This window comes from Moschus berezovskii, chromosome 7 (genome assembly GCF_049115385.1).
Source record: "Moschus berezovskii isolate FMDL1 chromosome 7, NW_MosBer_1.0, whole genome shotgun sequence".
In the NCBI taxonomy this organism is placed as follows: domain Eukaryota; kingdom Metazoa; phylum Chordata; class Mammalia; order Artiodactyla; family Moschidae; genus Moschus; species Moschus berezovskii.
In genome coordinates, this window is record NC_142466.1 from 14,133,928 (window position 1) to 14,152,337 (window position 18,410).

The 18,410-nt window shown below is 43.2% G+C and overlaps 1 protein-coding gene across 5 annotated transcripts in view; it reads right to left on the minus strand.

Moving 5' to 3' along the window:
* Positions 1 to 18,410, minus strand: part of MSRA (methionine sulfoxide reductase A) — a 376,536-nt gene that overhangs the window by 89,768 nt on the left and 268,358 nt on the right. For all 5 annotated transcript variants that reach the window (XM_055428054.2, XM_088837820.1, XM_055428052.2 and 2 more), the window contains one exon: positions 6,545 to 6,651. In XM_055428054.2, the coding sequence (XP_055284029.1) occupies positions 6,545 to 6,651 (107 nt within the window). The remainder of the gene's footprint in view (positions 1 to 6,544; positions 6,652 to 18,410) is intronic.

The following is an 18,410-nucleotide window of genomic DNA, read 5'->3' on the forward strand; positions in this document are numbered from 1 at the left end:
TTTTCTTGACTGGAAGACTGAAGGGGCTCAGCTTCACTGAATGAATATTGGGTGGGTACAACATGCTAGCTATATTACAGTGTGTGCATGTGTGCATGTGTGTGTCGACATACATACATATATATACATATGTCCATAACAAGAGGTATTTTTACATATATAGAATTTTTAATGTATTTTTACATATTTAGAAAATATTATTGAATTCTTATAACAAATCTATGAGGAAATTATGCTATCCACACTCAGATAATTTTAAAATGAAGACAAGAAATAGAAGTCAGGGATTCACAGGTAGTAAGTGACTAAGACAGCACTAGTGCATCCTCTCCAACCATTCAAACATTATTCTGATTATACACACACGCACACGTGCACGCACACACACGCACGCACGCAATGCACACACACAGACATGCGCGCACACACACAAACACACGCACACACACGCACACACACATGCACACACGTGTGCATGCACGCACACACACACACACACACTTTTCTCCTCCAAATCCAGCTCTCAGGATTTTTTCCCTGTTGTTGTTTTTAGTACGCTACTGTATTTTGGTAAGCAGAATGGGGATGAAGCTGGATCTTTTTTGAAGGTAGAGATGTTTGAAAGAGGATAAGCTGGTGCAAATTTGTATCTCTGTTCAAAACTAGACAAGGATCCCTAAAGAGAGGATAGCAAGCCTCATCCTCTCTGGGGTACCAAGTGTGTTCTGTGTGTGGCCCTGGGGCTCAGAAGAAGCCAGATGTATGCCCACTGGGTGAGCAGCCCAGGAAAAAAGAACTCCCAGTTTCAGCCTCCAAAGGCTACCATTGTCACATGAGTCATGACATGTGACAACTGCAGGATGGAATCTAGGCCTGAGGACTGTGGTAGGCTCAATGCTGCTGCCGGCCAAGCGTCCATGCCCTAATTCCCGGAACGTGTAAATGTTACTTTATAAGGCAAAGACTTCCCAGCTGTGATCAAATTAAGGATCTCGTGATGGGGAGATTATCCTGGCTTATCCAGTGGGCCTTACATGTGATCACATGTGTCCTTGTAAGAGAGGAGGAGGGGGAGATTGGACACACAGAAGTGGAGACGGCCACCTGACCACCTACTCAGAGACTGGGAGGATGCGGCCACATGCCAGGGAATCTTAGCAGCCACTGATCAAATTAAATAATCAACATGAAAGTGAAAGACACTCAGTCATGTCTGACTCTGTGACTCCATGGACTATACAGTCCATGGAATTCTCCAGGCCAGGATACTGGAGTGGGTAGCCTTTCCCTTCTCCAGAGGATCTTCCCAACCCAGAGATCAAACCCCAGTCTCTCATATTGCAGGCAGATTCTTTACCAGCTAAGCCACAAGGGAAGCCCAAGAATATTGAATGAGTAGCCTATCCCTTCTCCAGTGGATCTTCCCAACCCAGGAATTGGACCGGGGGCTCCTGCATTGCAGGCAGATTCTTTACCAACTGAGCTATCAGGGAGGTTGAAGCAATGCCGAAAAATACTTGTTGCTTTTTACCTCTCATCTTGGGTACTTTGCTTTAAAATGACACCGTGCACAGTACAGTAGCAGATCGCTAGATAACTGAAGTTAAAGATAAAACATGACAAACACTCAGAGACTACAGCTGTGCCGAAGATACGGGTGGATGGATGGGTGGATAGGTGGCTGGGTGGCTAACAAACATGCTGGGAGACAGAGAAATTAGGGACCTGTTTCACATTTGACACATGGCGGGTAATTTAACATTCACCCAAAAAGGTTATCCAGAGGAAAGCTTGTGCTGACTGCTCAAGAAGCTCTGAGGCATTGGGAAGGAAGCAGGTCATGTGGCCAGAAAAGCCTTTTGATTTACTAATTCTTCAGCAAATTTCAGTGAACATAATCTATTACTGATCAAAAGATCCAGTTCCTAAATGAGGAAGAGTTGGATTTTTAAGACATAAAAATCACATGTGAATAACACCCCTCCCTGCCAGAAGCTATGATTCAGCTTAGAATATTAGAAAACATCATCACAGGCTTCTTGAGAGGGAAACTGTCTACATCTGGTGATCCAAAAACAAGAATATATCCAATTATCTCCTCCAATGAATACCATAAGCAGATGACTCCACTATGAAACTCTGGCGAAAGAAATATGAAAATGCTATTAACGAAAGACTATGACGTCTTGGTGGCTCAGTGGTAAAGAATCCACCTGCAGCGCAGGAGACCTGGGTTTGATCTCTGGGTGGGGAAGATAACCTGGAGGAGGGAATGACAACCCACTCCAGTACTCTTGCCTGGGAAATCCCGTGGACAGAGGAGCCTGGAGGGCTACAGTCCACGGGGTCGCAAAAGTCTGATACAACTTACTGACTAAACCACCACCAGGAAGACTCTGTCCAAAGGCAAGAAGATCCCACAGTTTGTGCCAAGGCTGCAGCTCCCCAAAGATATGAAGCAGCTGTCAAATTCTGTAAACCTGCCTTTTCAAGGTCAAGACAGTCAGTATGAAGTTGAGGTTTCACTCAGGGCCTCTCCTGTGAGATTCTCCAGCCTACCCTAATCTGAATGGAAATTAGCAAACGTCTTCATCCTGTCTTCCTTTTCAAGGATTGTTGGTGAGCCTGGTGTCTACAACCCAGCCAACTCTGCAGAAAACCATGGTTTAGATGGAAAAATCACTTTGGGTTTCTGGCTCATCAGCAGTACTGCACATCTAATTAGCTCAACAATTGGTCCCTGTGATAAAATCAGCTAGTTTTATGTTCAAATGGCTGCTCGGTGGTAAGCAGTACTGTCACTCTCAACTTTGCATGGCATAAAGAAGTTGCTGAAGAAGCTGGTTATTAGGGGCTCACTGGGGGCAAACTAGTGAAGACTATTAAATTAGTAACCTGAGTCAACAATGTTATAATCAGTGCAGAGGGGTCCCGCCAGGGTTCAAATAAGATGATCCCCCCGCCCAGATGCGGTGACAGGGCCACCAGAAATGCCAACTCTTACAGGAGAAAACAGTACATATAAAATGACAGAAATCCACCTTCAGAACCTCCCCACTCTCAGAAGTAAACCCAAAAGTGTGCGATGAGATAGATTACAGAGTCCCAGACCCTCATCCAGTATTGTTAAGAATAACTCTCCCAGATTAAAGACCCCTACTGCTTCAGGGATCTGTCCAAGGGTTACCCTGGAGAGGAAACCCTGGAAGTCAAGCCTCTGTTCCTTCACTGACTTGTGAGAAGGCAACTCGTGATATCTGAGTTGCTCTCCCTACTTAGTGGACCTAGTAAAGACCACATTATTCTTTAAGGTAAACATAAAAGCACAGATCAACCTCTTTATAGTGTAAAAGCTAATAACACCCGCCTCTCACTGGCACTGTGAATTACTGACTTTTCTTTTTTCTTTTTCTTTGTGTATTAATCAATTATACCAATTAAATGGACAGTTGGAAAATGATACGAGCTTCAAGAGGCATGGGTGCATACAATTTTATATAAAGATACAGAGAGATATATTCATACCCATATCTAAACATGTCCATTAGATCCACTGTATCTATACATCCATTATATCTATGTATGTTTATAGAGTCAGAGACATAGAAATGGTTCCCTTTATATAAAATGTTTAAAACAGTAATTATCATGTAGTAAGTAGTCGGTATTGTGGTTGCTGTCATATTATCAATATCATATATACACATAGATATATCAACCATCAGTTCAGTTCAGTCACTCGGTTGTCTCCAACTCTTTGTGACCCCATGAACCACAGCACACCAGGCCTCCCTGTCCATCACCAACTCCCAGAGTTTACCCAAACTCATGTCCATTGAGTCGCTGATGCTATCCAACCATCTCATCCTCTGCTGTCCCCTTCTCCTCCCGCCTTCAATCTTTCCCAGCATCAGGGTCTTTTCAAATGAGTCAGCTCTTCGCATCAGGTGGTCAATGTATTGGAGTTTCAGCTTCAGCATCAGTTCTTCCAATGAACACCCAGGACTGATCTCCTTTAGGATGGACTGGTTGGATCTCCTTGCAGTCCAAGGGACTCTCAAGAGTCTTCTCCAACACCACAATACAAAAGCATCAATTCTTCAGTGCTCAGCTTTCTTTACAGTCCAACTCTCACATTCATACATGACTACTGGAAAAACCACAGCCCTCTGCTTTTTAATATGCTGTCTAGGTTGGTCATAACTTTCCTTCCAAGGAGTAAGCGTCTTTTAATTTCATGGCTGCAATCACCATCTGCAGTGATTTTGGAGCCCAGAAAAATAAAGTCAGACACTGTTTCCACTGTTTCCCCATCTATTTGCCATGAAGTGATGGGTCCAGATGCCATGATCTTACTTTTCTGAATGTTGAGCTTTAAGCCAACTTTTTCACTCTCCTCTTTCACTTTCATCAAGCGGCTCTTTAGTTCCTCTTCACTTTCTGCCATAAGGGTGGTGTCATCTGCGTATCTGAGGGGATTGTTATTTCTCCCGGCACTCTTGATTCCAGCTTGTGCTTCCTCCAGCCCAGCGTTCCTCATGATGCACTCTGCTCTCTGTATCTCTGCACATTACATAACTCAACAATTGCAGCCAGAGGCCTGCTAAAACCAGACTTGTTTGCTCCAACAGAGGAGCCAAAAAGTCACTAAATCATAGCAAATCATCCTGGAGACTGCAGTCAGCTGCCTGGCTTGGACCAGGCGGGGGCAGGTGAAGGACCCTTTGCATATCATCACACCAGCCACCTCTCGTGCACCAGCTCACATGCCCTTGGCCGCACCTCTCTCTTCCCTGCAGCACCCGGACACTGCAGGACAGACCACTGCTGTTGGGCAGAGGGTTGTACGGCGGCACTGGTCTACAGTCAAGACTCTCTGGAGTTTAGTCAGTTTGCCAGGAGAGAAGTACTGGACTTTCTACTCATCTGTCAGTGTAATTCAGATTCAGTCTTTATTTACGTATAAAAATAAAAGAGACGTGACAGTATTTGTTCTCTGAGTTGGTGATCAAGCAATTCTACGTGGTTACATGGACCACAATGGATATCTGGGTGTTGGAAACACAGAAGAGCCCAATTTTCATTTTTGAAATAGACCCTACTTTTAAACGCCAAGGCTGTGATTCATGAAGGGGATATATGTATATGTAGCAATGTATTTAATTCCCATGTGGCTAGGTACAGAACATTCAAGCACTAGGTTAGAACAACTGTCAAGATTATTCATTGATTAACATTGAACAAGATTGTTCAAGATCAACATTCCCCCAATCTACAAAAGTAATGGAGAAATTATTGAAACAAATAACACTTAATATCTAAATTTTACTTCATATGTCTATCAGTTATCTAAGATCAATGTGGGTTCTACTCAAAGCTAAGGACAGAAACTATGCTGGGGTAGAAACCAGACTATTAGGTGTAAGTGAGCCTCTTCGTCATCATGTGGGAGGCACGAACCTTTTGACCTTAACATCTTCAAGGTGAACAGGAGAAGATCAACACATTTTGAGACAGTCTGGAGGGAAATTAATATTCTTCTGGAGCTTCTTAAGAGATTGTGAATCATTACATTAGGAAATCAATATATAGCACTAATTATATGTTACTTTTAGTATTAATAACATAACCTTTATAATTAAATATAGTGAGAGTAAACCAAACAGAACGAACTGTTAAGTTTTCGCTTGGGGCCGGTTCTCTGTTGAACCCGCCACCGTGTCTCGTCTGCCCTTGGCATTTCTCTAACCCATCTCTCAAGCGCTACTGTTCTTCAGGCCCGAAGCCTCCTCTCTCACCACTTTCTTAAGTGATGGTATCAGCAACCAAGGCTTCATCTACCAAGCTGAAGCTGAAATCCCAACAGTAATATGGGCTACCATCTGTTGAGCACTTTTCTACGCTCTATGCTTCACAAACATCAACCCAGTTAACAGTCATAATTATGTGTCCCCCAAAAAGATACGCGGGAATCCTAACTACCAGGACCTCAGCATGTGACCTCCCCTGGAGGCATTAACAGAGGTGATGGAGTTAAATATGGTCATTAGCTAAGGCCTTGACCTAACGTGACTGGAGTTGTCATAAATGGTATTAATTTGGACCCAGAAACAGGCACACAGAGAGCCGATGATGAGAAGACAGCCGGCTACAAGCCCAGGGGAGAGTCCCCAAGCAGATTCAGTCCTGCCAACACCATGACTTTAAACTCCCTGTGATTCAACAGAGCTGTGAGACCACAGATTTCTGCTGTTTAAGCATCCCATCTGTAGTGCTTTGTCATGGCAGCCCAAGCAGATTAATACAGAAAGAAGAAAAAAAAAGAGACTCAGAGAGAGAGAGAAATTTGATATCAAGTTGTATATTCATCTGGATGAGCTGAGTTTAGGAGACATGCGTAAGAGCACGTTCTTCTACGGAGCAGAAGGTCTCTATTCCATGAGGCTGATAGAAATGTCCCAGAACATGCAAATGGAACTCAGGGCCAGGTGCCAGGAACCAGACTCTTCCTCCACAGGTGGCCTGGGAGGGAGACGGGACCTACCTTCTGGTAGTCCTCCTTGGACCTCAGGGCTGCCCCCATGTGCTCGGCGGAGGTCGGGTAGATGGCAGAGCGGTACTGAGAGCCATAGTCGTTGCCTTGGCGCATGCCTGGGGAAGTGGAAAGCACAGGGTTACTGGGGTGGCCCGGGCCATGAGGCCACTGTCACACGTCCTTCGGGACTCACGTCCTGCTAAGAGCTCATTTCAGTTTCATCCTGACACAACTCTCCTTGAACAAGCAGGCAACATATCTGTTCTGCTTTGCCTGTTTTAATTATAACATATCTTTGTGTTTTAGGGAAATTTATCGCAGGTCTCGCATCATAGTAGATGCTCTACAAACACGCATTCTTCCATGCAGATACTGAAGTCATAACCATCTTTCGATTGTGAAGCACTGTGATAACACACTGTTTCTGTGGATTCTAATGAGACACTCTGTGTGGCAAGTGGCACCATCCCTTGCTTGGCAGACGAGGAAATGGAATAATATGCAGAGAAGTGCCTGGCGTGGCGCCCTGTACACGGGAGATGCCTAATAAATGACAAAGCGACTGATGCTCAACGGGTTTAAAGAGTTTGCCTAAGGCCACACACCCAGTCACAGGAAAACCTGGCGTTTTCAAGTCAGCCCAGGGCAGTTTCCACAGTCACAGCAGCTCAATTGTAGAGCTGCCAGTAGCTCAAGGTCAATTTCCAACTGAACTGTGCAGTCCCCGTCTTATACTGCCACCGGATTGTCAGAGATCCCCTATAGATCCCCATGCTGCTGAGAAAAGAACTTCACACACATTGACTGTGTCACTAAAGCATCAGTTTCAGCTTTAACAAGTGCCCCCAAACTCCTCCCGTAAAAGACTCAACCTCCCTAAAGCGACAGTTCTGAATTCCCGAGCCCCCACTGTAGGTGCTGCTGCTGTTGCTGTAGGGCTGCTCCTTCCTCTCTGACTCTGCGACCCTGTGGAGAAAAGACCCCAGGCTCCTCCGTCTCTGCCCATGGGATTCTCCAGGCAAGAACACTGAAGTGCATTGCCGTGCCCTCCTCTAGCCAGCTTAGGTGACTTCCTAGAAATCCCATTCTCCCACCTGTGGAACCCCCTCCTCTCCTCCATATACAAAGGTCACAAGGGTGATCAGGAACTCATTATTAAAAAGCCAATATCAATAATGACATTGAAATATTAATATCGTAGACTAAAAATTAACCATCCCATGCCTCCAATAAGCACTGAGTATTCTTTGCGACCCTGTAGACTTTAGCCTACCAGGCTCCTCTGTCCTTGGGATTTTCCAGGCAATAGTACTGGAGTGGATTGCCATTTCCTTCTCCAGGGGATCTTCCCGACCCAGGGATCGAACCCGGGTCTCCCGCATTGTAGACAGATGCTTTACCGTCTGAGCCACCAGGGAATCCCAATATCAAATTAGGCCATCTATTTCGTTTCTTTGTAAGTTATATATTCATTTAAGTATTATAGCGGTGGTACTATAGTGTAGGTACATATTAGTAGGTGCTTCCAAGGTGGTGTTAATGGTAAAGAATCCATCAGCTAATGCAGGAGACAGACACTGCTTTGATTCCTGGGTCGCGAAGATCCCTTGGAGGAGGGCATGGCAACCCACTCCAGTATTCTTGCCTGGAGAATCCAATGAACAGAGGAGACTGGCGGGCTACAGTCCATGGGGTCTCAGAGTCAGACACGACTGAAACGACTTAGCACGCACCAACGCATATATTAAGTATTATTTTATAGTATACGATACGTATGTATTCCTGTAAATGTTACTTAAGAGACTGTGTAAGAGAGAGGATAAATACACATTCCAGAATGTTCTCTGTCTTCTTCAGTTTCCCCTCCTTCTCTTACAAGCAGGGCTTCTCCAGTGTGACTACATCCCACCCTTTTGTCCTAACGTCCGTTTGCATGATGGCAGGATGGTAGCATCACTGTTCCTTCTGAAATATTCCTGTGAAGAAAAAACACTGCCAGATGACTGATTTTTAAATCAAGTCAGATCCCTCTTCATTTAGCACAAGATGCAGAAAACCAGGTTCTCCACGTGGCAGTCAGTCCAGTCACTCAGTCGTGTCTGACTCTTTGCAACCCCATGGACTGCAGCACGCCAGGCCTCTGTCCATCACCAACTCCCGGAGGTTGCCCAAACTTATGTCCATCGAGTCAATGATAGCATCCAATCATCTCTTCCTCTGTTGTCCCCTTCTTCTCCTGCCTTCAATCTTTCCCAGCATCAGGGTCTTTTCAAATGAATCAGTTCTTTGAATCAGGTGGCAAAAGTACTGGAGTTTCAGCTTCAGCATCAGTCCTTCCAATGAATATTCAGGACTGATTTTCTTTAGGATTGACTGGTTTGATCTTCTTGCAGTCTAAGGGACTCACAAGAGTATTCTCCAACACCACAGTTCAAAAGCATCAATTCTTCGGTGCTCAGCTGTCTTTATAGTCCAACTCTCACATTCATACATGACTACTAGAAAAACTATAGCTTTGACTAGACATACTTCTGTTGGTAAAGTAATGTCTCTGCTTTTTAATATGCTGTCTAGGTTGGTCATAGCTTTGCTTCCAAGAAGCAAGTGTCTTTTAATTTCATGGCTGCAGTCACCATCTGCAGTGATTTTGGAGCCCAAAAAATAAAGTCTGTCACTGTTTCTATTGTTTTGATCTTCATTTTTTGAATGTTGAGTTTTAAGCCAGCTTTTTCACTCTCCTCTTCCACTTTTATCAAGAGGCTCTTCAGTTCCTCTTCACTTTCTGCCATAAGGGTGGTGTCATCTGTGTATCTGAGGTTATCGATATTTCTCCCAGCAATCTTGATTCCAGCTTGTGTTTTATCTGGCCCGGCATTTCACATGATGTACTCTGCATAGAAGTTAAATAAGCAAGGTGACAACATACAGCCTTGACCTACTCCTTCCCCAATTTGGAACCAGTTTATTGTTCCACGTCCAGTTCTAACTGCTGCTTTCCTGACCTGCATAAGATTTCTCAGGAGGCAGGTCAGGTGGTCTTGTATTCCCATCTCTTGAAGAATTTTCCACAGTTTGTTGTGACCAACATGGTCAAAAGCTTTGGCATTTTCAATAAAGCAGAAGTATATGTTTTTCTGGAATCCTCTTGCTTTATCTATGCTCCAACAGATGTTGGCAATTTGATCTCTGGTTCCTCTGCCTTTTCTAAAACCAGCTTGAACATCTGGAAGTTCACGGTTCACATACTGCTGAAACCTCACTTGGAGAATTTTGAGCATGACTTTACTAGTGTATGAGATGAGTGCAATTGTGCAGTAGTTTGAACATTCTTTGGCATTGCCTTTCTTTGGGATTGGAATGAAAACTGACCTTTTCCAGTCCTGTGGCCACTGCTGAGTTTTCCAAATTTGCTGGCATATTGAGTGCAGCACTTTCACAGCATCATCTTTCAGGATTTGAAATAGCTCAACTGGAATTCCATCACCTCCACTAGCTTTGTTCTTAGTGATGCTTCAGAAGGCCCACTTGACTTCACATTCCAGGATGTCTGGCTCTAGTTGAGTGAACACACCATTATGTTTATCAGGGTCATGAAGATCTTTTTTGTATAGTTCTTCTGTGTATTCTTGCCACCTCTTCTTAATATCCTCTGCTTCTGTTAGGTCCATACCATTTCTGTCCTTTATTGTGCCCATCTTTGCATGAAATGTTCCCTTGGTATCTCTAATTTTCTTGAAGAGATCTCTAGTCCTTCCCATTCTGTTGTTTTCCTCTCTTTCTTTGCACTGACCACTGAGGAAGGCTTTCTTATCTCTTCTTGCTATTCTTTGGAACTCTGCCTTCAAATGGGTATATCTTTCCTTTTCTCCTTTGTTTTTCACTTCTCTTCTTTTCTCAGCTATTTGTAAGGCCTCCTCAGATAACCATTTTGCCCTTTTGCATTTCTTTTTCTTGGGGATGGTCTTGATCACTGCCTCCTGTACAATGTCATGAACCTCTGTCCTTAGTTCATCAGGCACTCTATCAGATCTGATCCCTTGAATCTATTTGTCACTTCCACTGTATAATCATAAGGGATTTGATTTAGGTCATACCTGAATGGTTTAGTGGTTTTCCCTACTTTCTTCAATTTAAGTCTGAATCTGGCAATAAGGAGTTCATGATCTGAGCCAAAATCAGCTCCCAGTCTTGTTTTTGCTGACTGTATAGAGTTTCTCCATCTTTGGATGCAAAGAATATAATCAATCTGATTTCGGTGTTGACCATCTGGTAATATCCATGTGTAGAGTCTTCTCTTGTTTTGTTGGAAGAGGGTATTTGCTATGACCAGTGCATTCTCTTGGCAAAACTCTGTTAGCCTTTGCCTTGCTTCATTTTGGCCAAATTTGCCTGTTACTCCAGGTATCTTGACTACTTACTTTTGCAACTCCATGTGTAGTTGTTTAAATCTATTTAATTTTTTTTAAGAGAAATAACATGTGAGTAAAAGAGAGCCTCCAGATGTTTATATTATTTATATTTTTCAACAAGTTAGAGTAAGATAACATGCATCTTGTACACAGAAGACGAAAACTATTTGTGTGTGTATCTGGAGGTCTCTAAGTTATCATAGGATCGTGGAAAATTGTGGCTTATGGATAAAGATCTGCTTTTGAGAAAACAGAGTGAGAATAATTAAGAATCCCTCCCAGGATATGGTTTACAGTGGGCTCTTGCACTGGTGATATTTTCACAGATTATCTGGCAAAAGGATGACACAGTGAAACCCTTAAGTCTACCTCCATGTCTAGAGCTCCTCTTGTGGTGACATGTCAACCTAAGGGGTAGAAACATCTGGGAGATTTCACAACATTGTGTGGCTGGGCAGAAAAGAGGCACACGGCTGTCATTCTGGGCAAGTATGAAAGGTAACTGTTGTTGTTGCTGTTTAGTCACTCAGTTGTGTGCGACTCCTTCTGACCCCATGGACTGTAGCCCACCAGGTTCCTCTCTCCATGGGATTTACCAGGCAAGAATACTGGAGTGGGTTGCCATTTCCTCCTCCAGGGGATCTTCTCAACCCAGGGGTCGATCTGGCAGCTCCCACATTGTCAGACCGTAGTGGATTTTTATAAAAAGAAATTCATGGATTTATTTATACAATTAGAGTTCATACTACTACTGCACTCCAGGACAGGAATTTCTGGGCTGGTATAGGAATTTCTGGACTCTTCCTTGAAGCCATGGTCCCTTGACTCTACATTCTGACGTGATCATCTGTTCACTGTAACGCTGTGATACTGACATGGCTCATGCCACTGTGCCCCTGTCTTCCTGTACAGATTTGGGCTGTCCCCAACACATTGCGCACAGAGGAGTAACTTTAAAGAGGAGTGACTTGAGGACTTCCCAGTGGCCCAGTGGGTAAGACTCTGCCTTCCCGTGCAGAGGGTGCTGGTTCGATCCCTGGTCGGAGGGCTAAGATCCCACATGCCTCGTGGCCAAAAAGTAAAACATAAAACAGAAACAATATTGTAACAAATTCAACAAAGACTTTAAAAATGGTCCATATCAAAAAAATCTTTTCTTTTTTTTTACAATAAGAGGAATAATTTTATGGGCATTACCCACAGCTCTACAGCAGACTCACTGCACCTTTTGCCTTTTGTACGAACCAAAGCTACACATCCATTGGAGAGATGGAAGTTATTCACACAGTTACAGCCACATCTGTGGCAGAAATCTTCCCAATTTTAATTTACAGCCTGGACCTCGTGATCACATCCCTTCTTGGATGTTCTGATAAAACTAAAAGTTCCTCCTGTCAGAAACAATACACTCTCTTCCTTGTCACTCTGGCTAAACCCCTGACTGACCAGGAAGGAAGACAAGAAAGTGTTACAGAGATACAGTAGTGGATGGAGACAAAACATCAAAACCTTTGTTGAGATTTCTTTAAGTCTTGAGTGATACCAGACTAGCTGGTAACTCTCCGGTCTACTCAAGGATAAAGTTATCTTGATTATATTTTCCCATTAGAGTTCATGCTCAGGAAGAGGTATAATATCTTAAACTCAAACCATACATCCATATCCACGTACACATGTGTGTATCTGGTCACTTGCAATCCATGTACCTTTCTTTCACTAATGAAGGCACTTATTAAATGGATGGGTGTGTGTGTGTGTGTTCTGTCATGTCTGACGCTTTGAAACCCCATGGACTGAAGACCGCCAGGCTCCTGTATCCATAGAATTTTTCAGACAAGAATACTGGCGTGGGTTGCCATTTCCTACTCAAGTATTAAATGGATAGAAGCTTCAAAGCTGAAAGCAGATGGTTCACTAGGAAATATGATTTGATGCTCAACAGATTGAGAAACATATAGACCTTCGGCTTTTCTGTTCTTATTATTTTTAATACATTGCATGTGTAGATGTTTAGCATCATTAAACTTTCCACCATTTCTTTCAACCTCCATTGGTTTATATAATGAACGCAAAACAGTAATTCAGATGTGAGGAAAACCTGTTTACTAAATCTCATGTAAGAAGATTGCAAGAGATTGTTTTTAAGTCTGTCTCTGCCACTGACAGAGTTTACATTTTATGCAAATTTCCTAATCTTTCTGAGCTTCAAACCTCTTCTGTAGAACAAGGATTATACGGGTCTAACCTATTGATTTGTTTGAGGAGTAAATGAGATGAAATCTAAAACAGATCGTTGACTACAAAAAGTTTATGTTAAATAGTTTTATTTTTAAAACTTTTCATAATCTTAGAAAAGCTCATAATAACTAGTTTGAAATAAAAATAGCAAATGATGTCACACAAGACGCTCTCGTGCTCAGTCGCTCGGCTGTGTCTGACTCTCTGTGACCCCATGGACTATATCCCGCCAGGATCCTCTGTCCATGGGATTTCCCAGGCAAAAATACTGGGGTGGGTACTCGAGGAGTAACCCTTTTTCCCCAGAAAAGCATTATTTAAGTTAATACCTCAGATACTCAAACAGCAGGGGTCACACGGGTAAATGATCACGATTCATTTTATGTGTGTAGAAATGTACTATTCTGTTTTTAAATAGTTTATTACTTTTTTAAAAATAGAATTACCTTCCTAGTTATATTTTAGCTTTGTTAATCTCCACCCCAGCTCTTTATTTCAACAGATCCAAACCTAAGAAAAGGGAAAAACTCTTTGAGTGAATTCTCCCTCCCCTGCTCCTACCCATGAAGAGCTTTCAAATGCAATGTCCTCACTCTTGGTCTCTGATCTGAAATTAGGAAAAATCTGGCCTGTTAATATTATCTTGTCTCTCTCAAGCTCACACCCACTGGGTTGCCAAAAAGGGAGAAAGAAAGACTTGCAGCGTGGGTGGTAGAAAGAAACAAAACAATGAAAAATTATTTTTTAAAAAAGCACAATTTTGAAAGGCCTTCTTTCTGACTTCCTGCCTTCTTTTCTTCCTTCCTCATTCATCCATTCTCCCCTGAATCAGGCAAGGTACTAGGTCCTGGGAATCAGAAATAAGACAGTCTCATTTTTCAATGAGGTCCCCCTCCTAGTACAGGGAATGCCATCCTAGGATTTAAACTTACATGTCCCTGACGCACTTTCTCTTTCCAAGACTGACAGACAAGAAGTCAGAGCAAACCAACGGAAGACAGTGGGACGGTGTGTGTTCATGGTGCACCTGGCGGCGAGCGGAGAATCCAGCCCAAGACCCAGAAACAAGGACGAGCTCGGTCTGCACTGGGGGCTGTAAGCAGACAAGACTGGGTTCTGCCAAGTGTCCTGGAAAGAAGTGAAGCCGGCCGCTTATGTGTGAGATCACACAGGTATTTTGAAAGGACACACAGGAGACCAGAGATGCATGGCAAGATCAGTTTCGAGGGAGCCACAGATTCCGATGGGGCCTTGAGTGAGCATGATCATCAAAAATCCAGAGCTCTCTTTCACACTGATTCAATGAGTGTTGCAAAGTTCATTGTGCCTTCCACTTGGCTTTGGGAAAACAAAGATAAATTATTGACATTAGCTGGCTGTCTTCACATCCCAGGAAAGTAAACAATGGACTTGCTGCAGGGGGTGAAGAGAGAATAACTGGCTCAGAAACAACATCCTGTGCTTAAAATTCTTCCAGAACCCTCTCTACACTGACTAATGGGGACTGGGCTTTGGGGCATTCTTGCAAAGAACTGACCTCTTGGCATCCACCAACTGTTTGAGGTTTCTCCATCTACCTTCTCCAAATGAGACCTGAAAGGGACAAGCCATCCTGAGACTGCTCTTAGATTTCCCTCTCTCAGCGGGGCCAGAGAAAGTGCTGGAAAAAAGAGAAACGTTTAGTCTATAATGAAGCAAAAAGACTGAGCAGATGACTTCTCTTCTGCCCAGTGGCCCTCTAAACTTTAGCTCCTCATTGGGTGCTAGCCCTTTTTTACATATTCAGACTCAAGAGATGAGAAATATGTGTGAATGTGGGAATTTTAAAGGGAAGTTCACACTATGAGTTGTTGAGAGGTAATTATTTTAAGAAATTTTAGGAGTCACCAGCTGACAATGAACAACAGGGCAAGGAAGGACACATTCCTAAGGGTCTGAGATTACTGACTATGTTAGGGAACTTTAAAGGGGCAACTTCATTAGAGGACTACCCATGTTGGATGCAGAAACAGGGTGACTCCCACCAGGATAAATCTGTATTCTCTTCTGCAGACTGTTGCTAGGGAGAAAAACAGAACTCAAGCCATGTCTGCTGAATGAAGCAGAGAAACTGGCATGAGTTTTGTCAAGAGATGGTTCTGTTTCTAATTCCACCGCTTTGCAATTACTAACTGGGCAACCCCAGCCAAGGCACTAGACCCATCTAAGCTTCGGTGACTTCATTTGAAAAAACGGTGATGGTGATGTGTACTCCACAGAGTTGTAAGGTGTCTTACACAGAAGCTCAGTAAACACATCTCCCCTGTCCCCTTGTGACTTCTAATGCAGAAATTCAAGGAGGAGAAGTTTTCAACCTAGTTCAGTTCAGTTCAGTCGCTCAGTCATGTCCGACTCTCCGCGACCCCATGAATCACAGCACGCCAGGCCTCCCTGTCCATCACCAACTCCCGGAGCACACTCAAACTCATGTCCACAGAGTCGGTGATGCCATCCAGCCATCTCATTCTCCGTCGTCCCCTTCTCCTCCTGCCCCCAACCTTTCCCAGCATCAGAGTCTTTTCCAGTGAGTCAACTCGTCGCATGAGGTGGCCAAAGTATTGCAGTTTCAGCTTTAGCATCAGTCCTTCCAATGAACACCCAGGATTGATCTCCTTTAGAATGGACTGGTTGGATCTCCTTGCAGTATAAGGGACTCTCAAGAGTCTTCTCCAACACCACAGTTCAAAAGCATCGATTCTTCGGCGATCAGCCTTCTTCACAGTACTTAACACATTTTAAAATTCTGTCAAGAAAAAGAGTCACTGGGCATCTAGCTGAGTCCAGGAAACTAGTTAGAGCTTTAGCTGTAACACAGACCATTAAGTTTGATCTCAGTTTCCAGAAATGTCTATAATGTATCAACAGAGAAATGTCTACAGTGTATCAACAAACAGATACAAATGCAAAGAGGCAAGCTGTGATCACTAGGATGAACATGGATCCACCTAGAATCCACACATTTTAACCTCTCTGGCCTCAATTCATCATCTATATAGTAAGGGTTTGGGTTATATCTTTTTAAAACCAGCTTTATTGAGGTATAATTGACATGTCATAAATGGTATATATTTAAACTGTACAATTTGATCAATTTTGACATGTGCTATTCCAGGAAATCACCCTCACTACAGTCAAGATAATGAACACTAAAAGTTTCCTCATTCCTCCCCTCCTTTGTTTTTTGGCTGCAGGTGGGACTTTAGTTCCCCAACCATGGATGGAACCCATGCACCCTGCACTGGAAGTGTGGAATCTTAATCACTGTATGAGTGTGTACCCACTATATGGGTATGAGCCAAGTGCCCCTCATACCCCTTTCAGATCTCCCCTTCTCACCACTCTCAGCCCCAACCCTAAAGCCCAAGGCAAACACTGATCTAAATTCTGTCATTATAGACACATCTGTATTTTTTCAGAATTTCATACAATTGGAATCATATATAGTATGTACTCTTTTTTTTGTAACTCAACTATGTTGTTGTATGTTCCTTTCTTTTAATGCTGAGCAGTGTTCCGTTGATTAGTTAAATATAAGTCACTAAGTTGTGCCCAACTCTCTGAGATCCCGTGGATTGGAACCCACCAGACTCCTCTGTCCGTGGGATTCTCAGGCAAGAATACTGGAGTGGGTAGCCATTCCCTTCTCCAGAGGATCTTCCCGACCCAGGGACTGAGCCCAAGTCCCCCGCATTGTGGGCACATTCTTCACCGTCTGAGCCACACGGAATTTCCCTTGATTGGCGATGCCAAATTTGTTTAGTCATTGACATACTAATGGACATTTGGGTTCTCTGAAGCCTTTGGCTATGAAAATAAAGCTACTGTGATCATTCATGTACTGGTTTTGTATATATGCTTTCATTTTGTATATACGCTTTCACTCCTCCTGGATAAACACCCGGGAGTGGAATGACTGGTACATTTGTATTTAAGAAACTGAAAAAGTTTTCCCCAAGTGGTTACAACATTTTCCGTTACCTACTGACGAGTTGACTCACTGGAAAAGACTCTGATGCTGGGAGGGATTGGGGGCAGGAGGAGAAGGGGATGACAGAGAATGAGATGGCTGGATGGCATCACCGACTCGATGGACATGAGTTTGAGTGAACTCCGGGAGTTGGTGATGGACAGGGAGGCCTGGCGTGCTGTGATTCATGGGGTCGAAAAGAGTTAGACATGACTGAGCAACTGAACTGAACTGAACTGAACCAGCAGTGTATGAAGGCTCCAGTCGTCTTATATCTACTTAAATACTTGGCATAGTCAGTTATTTTTAATTTCAGCCAGTGTCAAATATGTATAATAGTATCTCACTGTGGTTTCAAAATAATCTGGAGACAAGACCTCACTGGGCCCTGAAGTCCTCCAGCAGGAAGATGAACCAGCATCCTTCACAGCAAGAGATGGCACCACTTACTATCACGCATATGACCCTTCCTGACACACCTGGACTTTAATTCAGGTGTTTGAGACAAGTCTTATTCATATGAAATTATCTCACTTTACCTGACTGAAAATTAATTCTGTCCATTTTAAATGACATCTCATTTTAAAGTTAAAACAGTAAAGTTAACACTCAGAGAAAGGTTGAGGGCCTGCCCAACGCCGGTGCTGATCGGAAACTAGTTAACTACAAAGTCGTGCTCTTAACCACTCCTGTCTCACTCTGGGGTATAGTGAGGGACAAGGAGCCCTGGCGTGTGGCAGTCCATGGGGTTGCAATGACTCGGATGTGACTTAGCAACTGAACAAACACAACCACCTCAACGTGTACATTATGTGTCACTTAAGTGAAAAAGAAGTAGCCCGTAGTGGACTATGAAGGATGTTAAATGGCGCCTTCTAAAAGGAAGCACTCTGCACTTCCGACCATTTCTCACCGTTCTATTGTTTAAACGCAGCCTATCTCAAAAACGGTAGAAGAAAATTGCTATATAACAGAGGTGTCAAATATTCACTCTGTGCCTAAAAAGAAGGATTGGATTTTCAGTAATGAAAAAACACTACTTCCGTAACCATAAATAAATTAGTTTGAAAAGATATGGTGATTTCTTCCTAAAAAGCAAAAAAAAAAAATCATTTTAATACAGCTTTGCTTCTATGAAAGGGAAATTCTATTTGTGACTGGGCAAAGGAACTATTTTAAACTATTATATCTTTTTAAAGAATGTCTGGGACTCCATATCCAC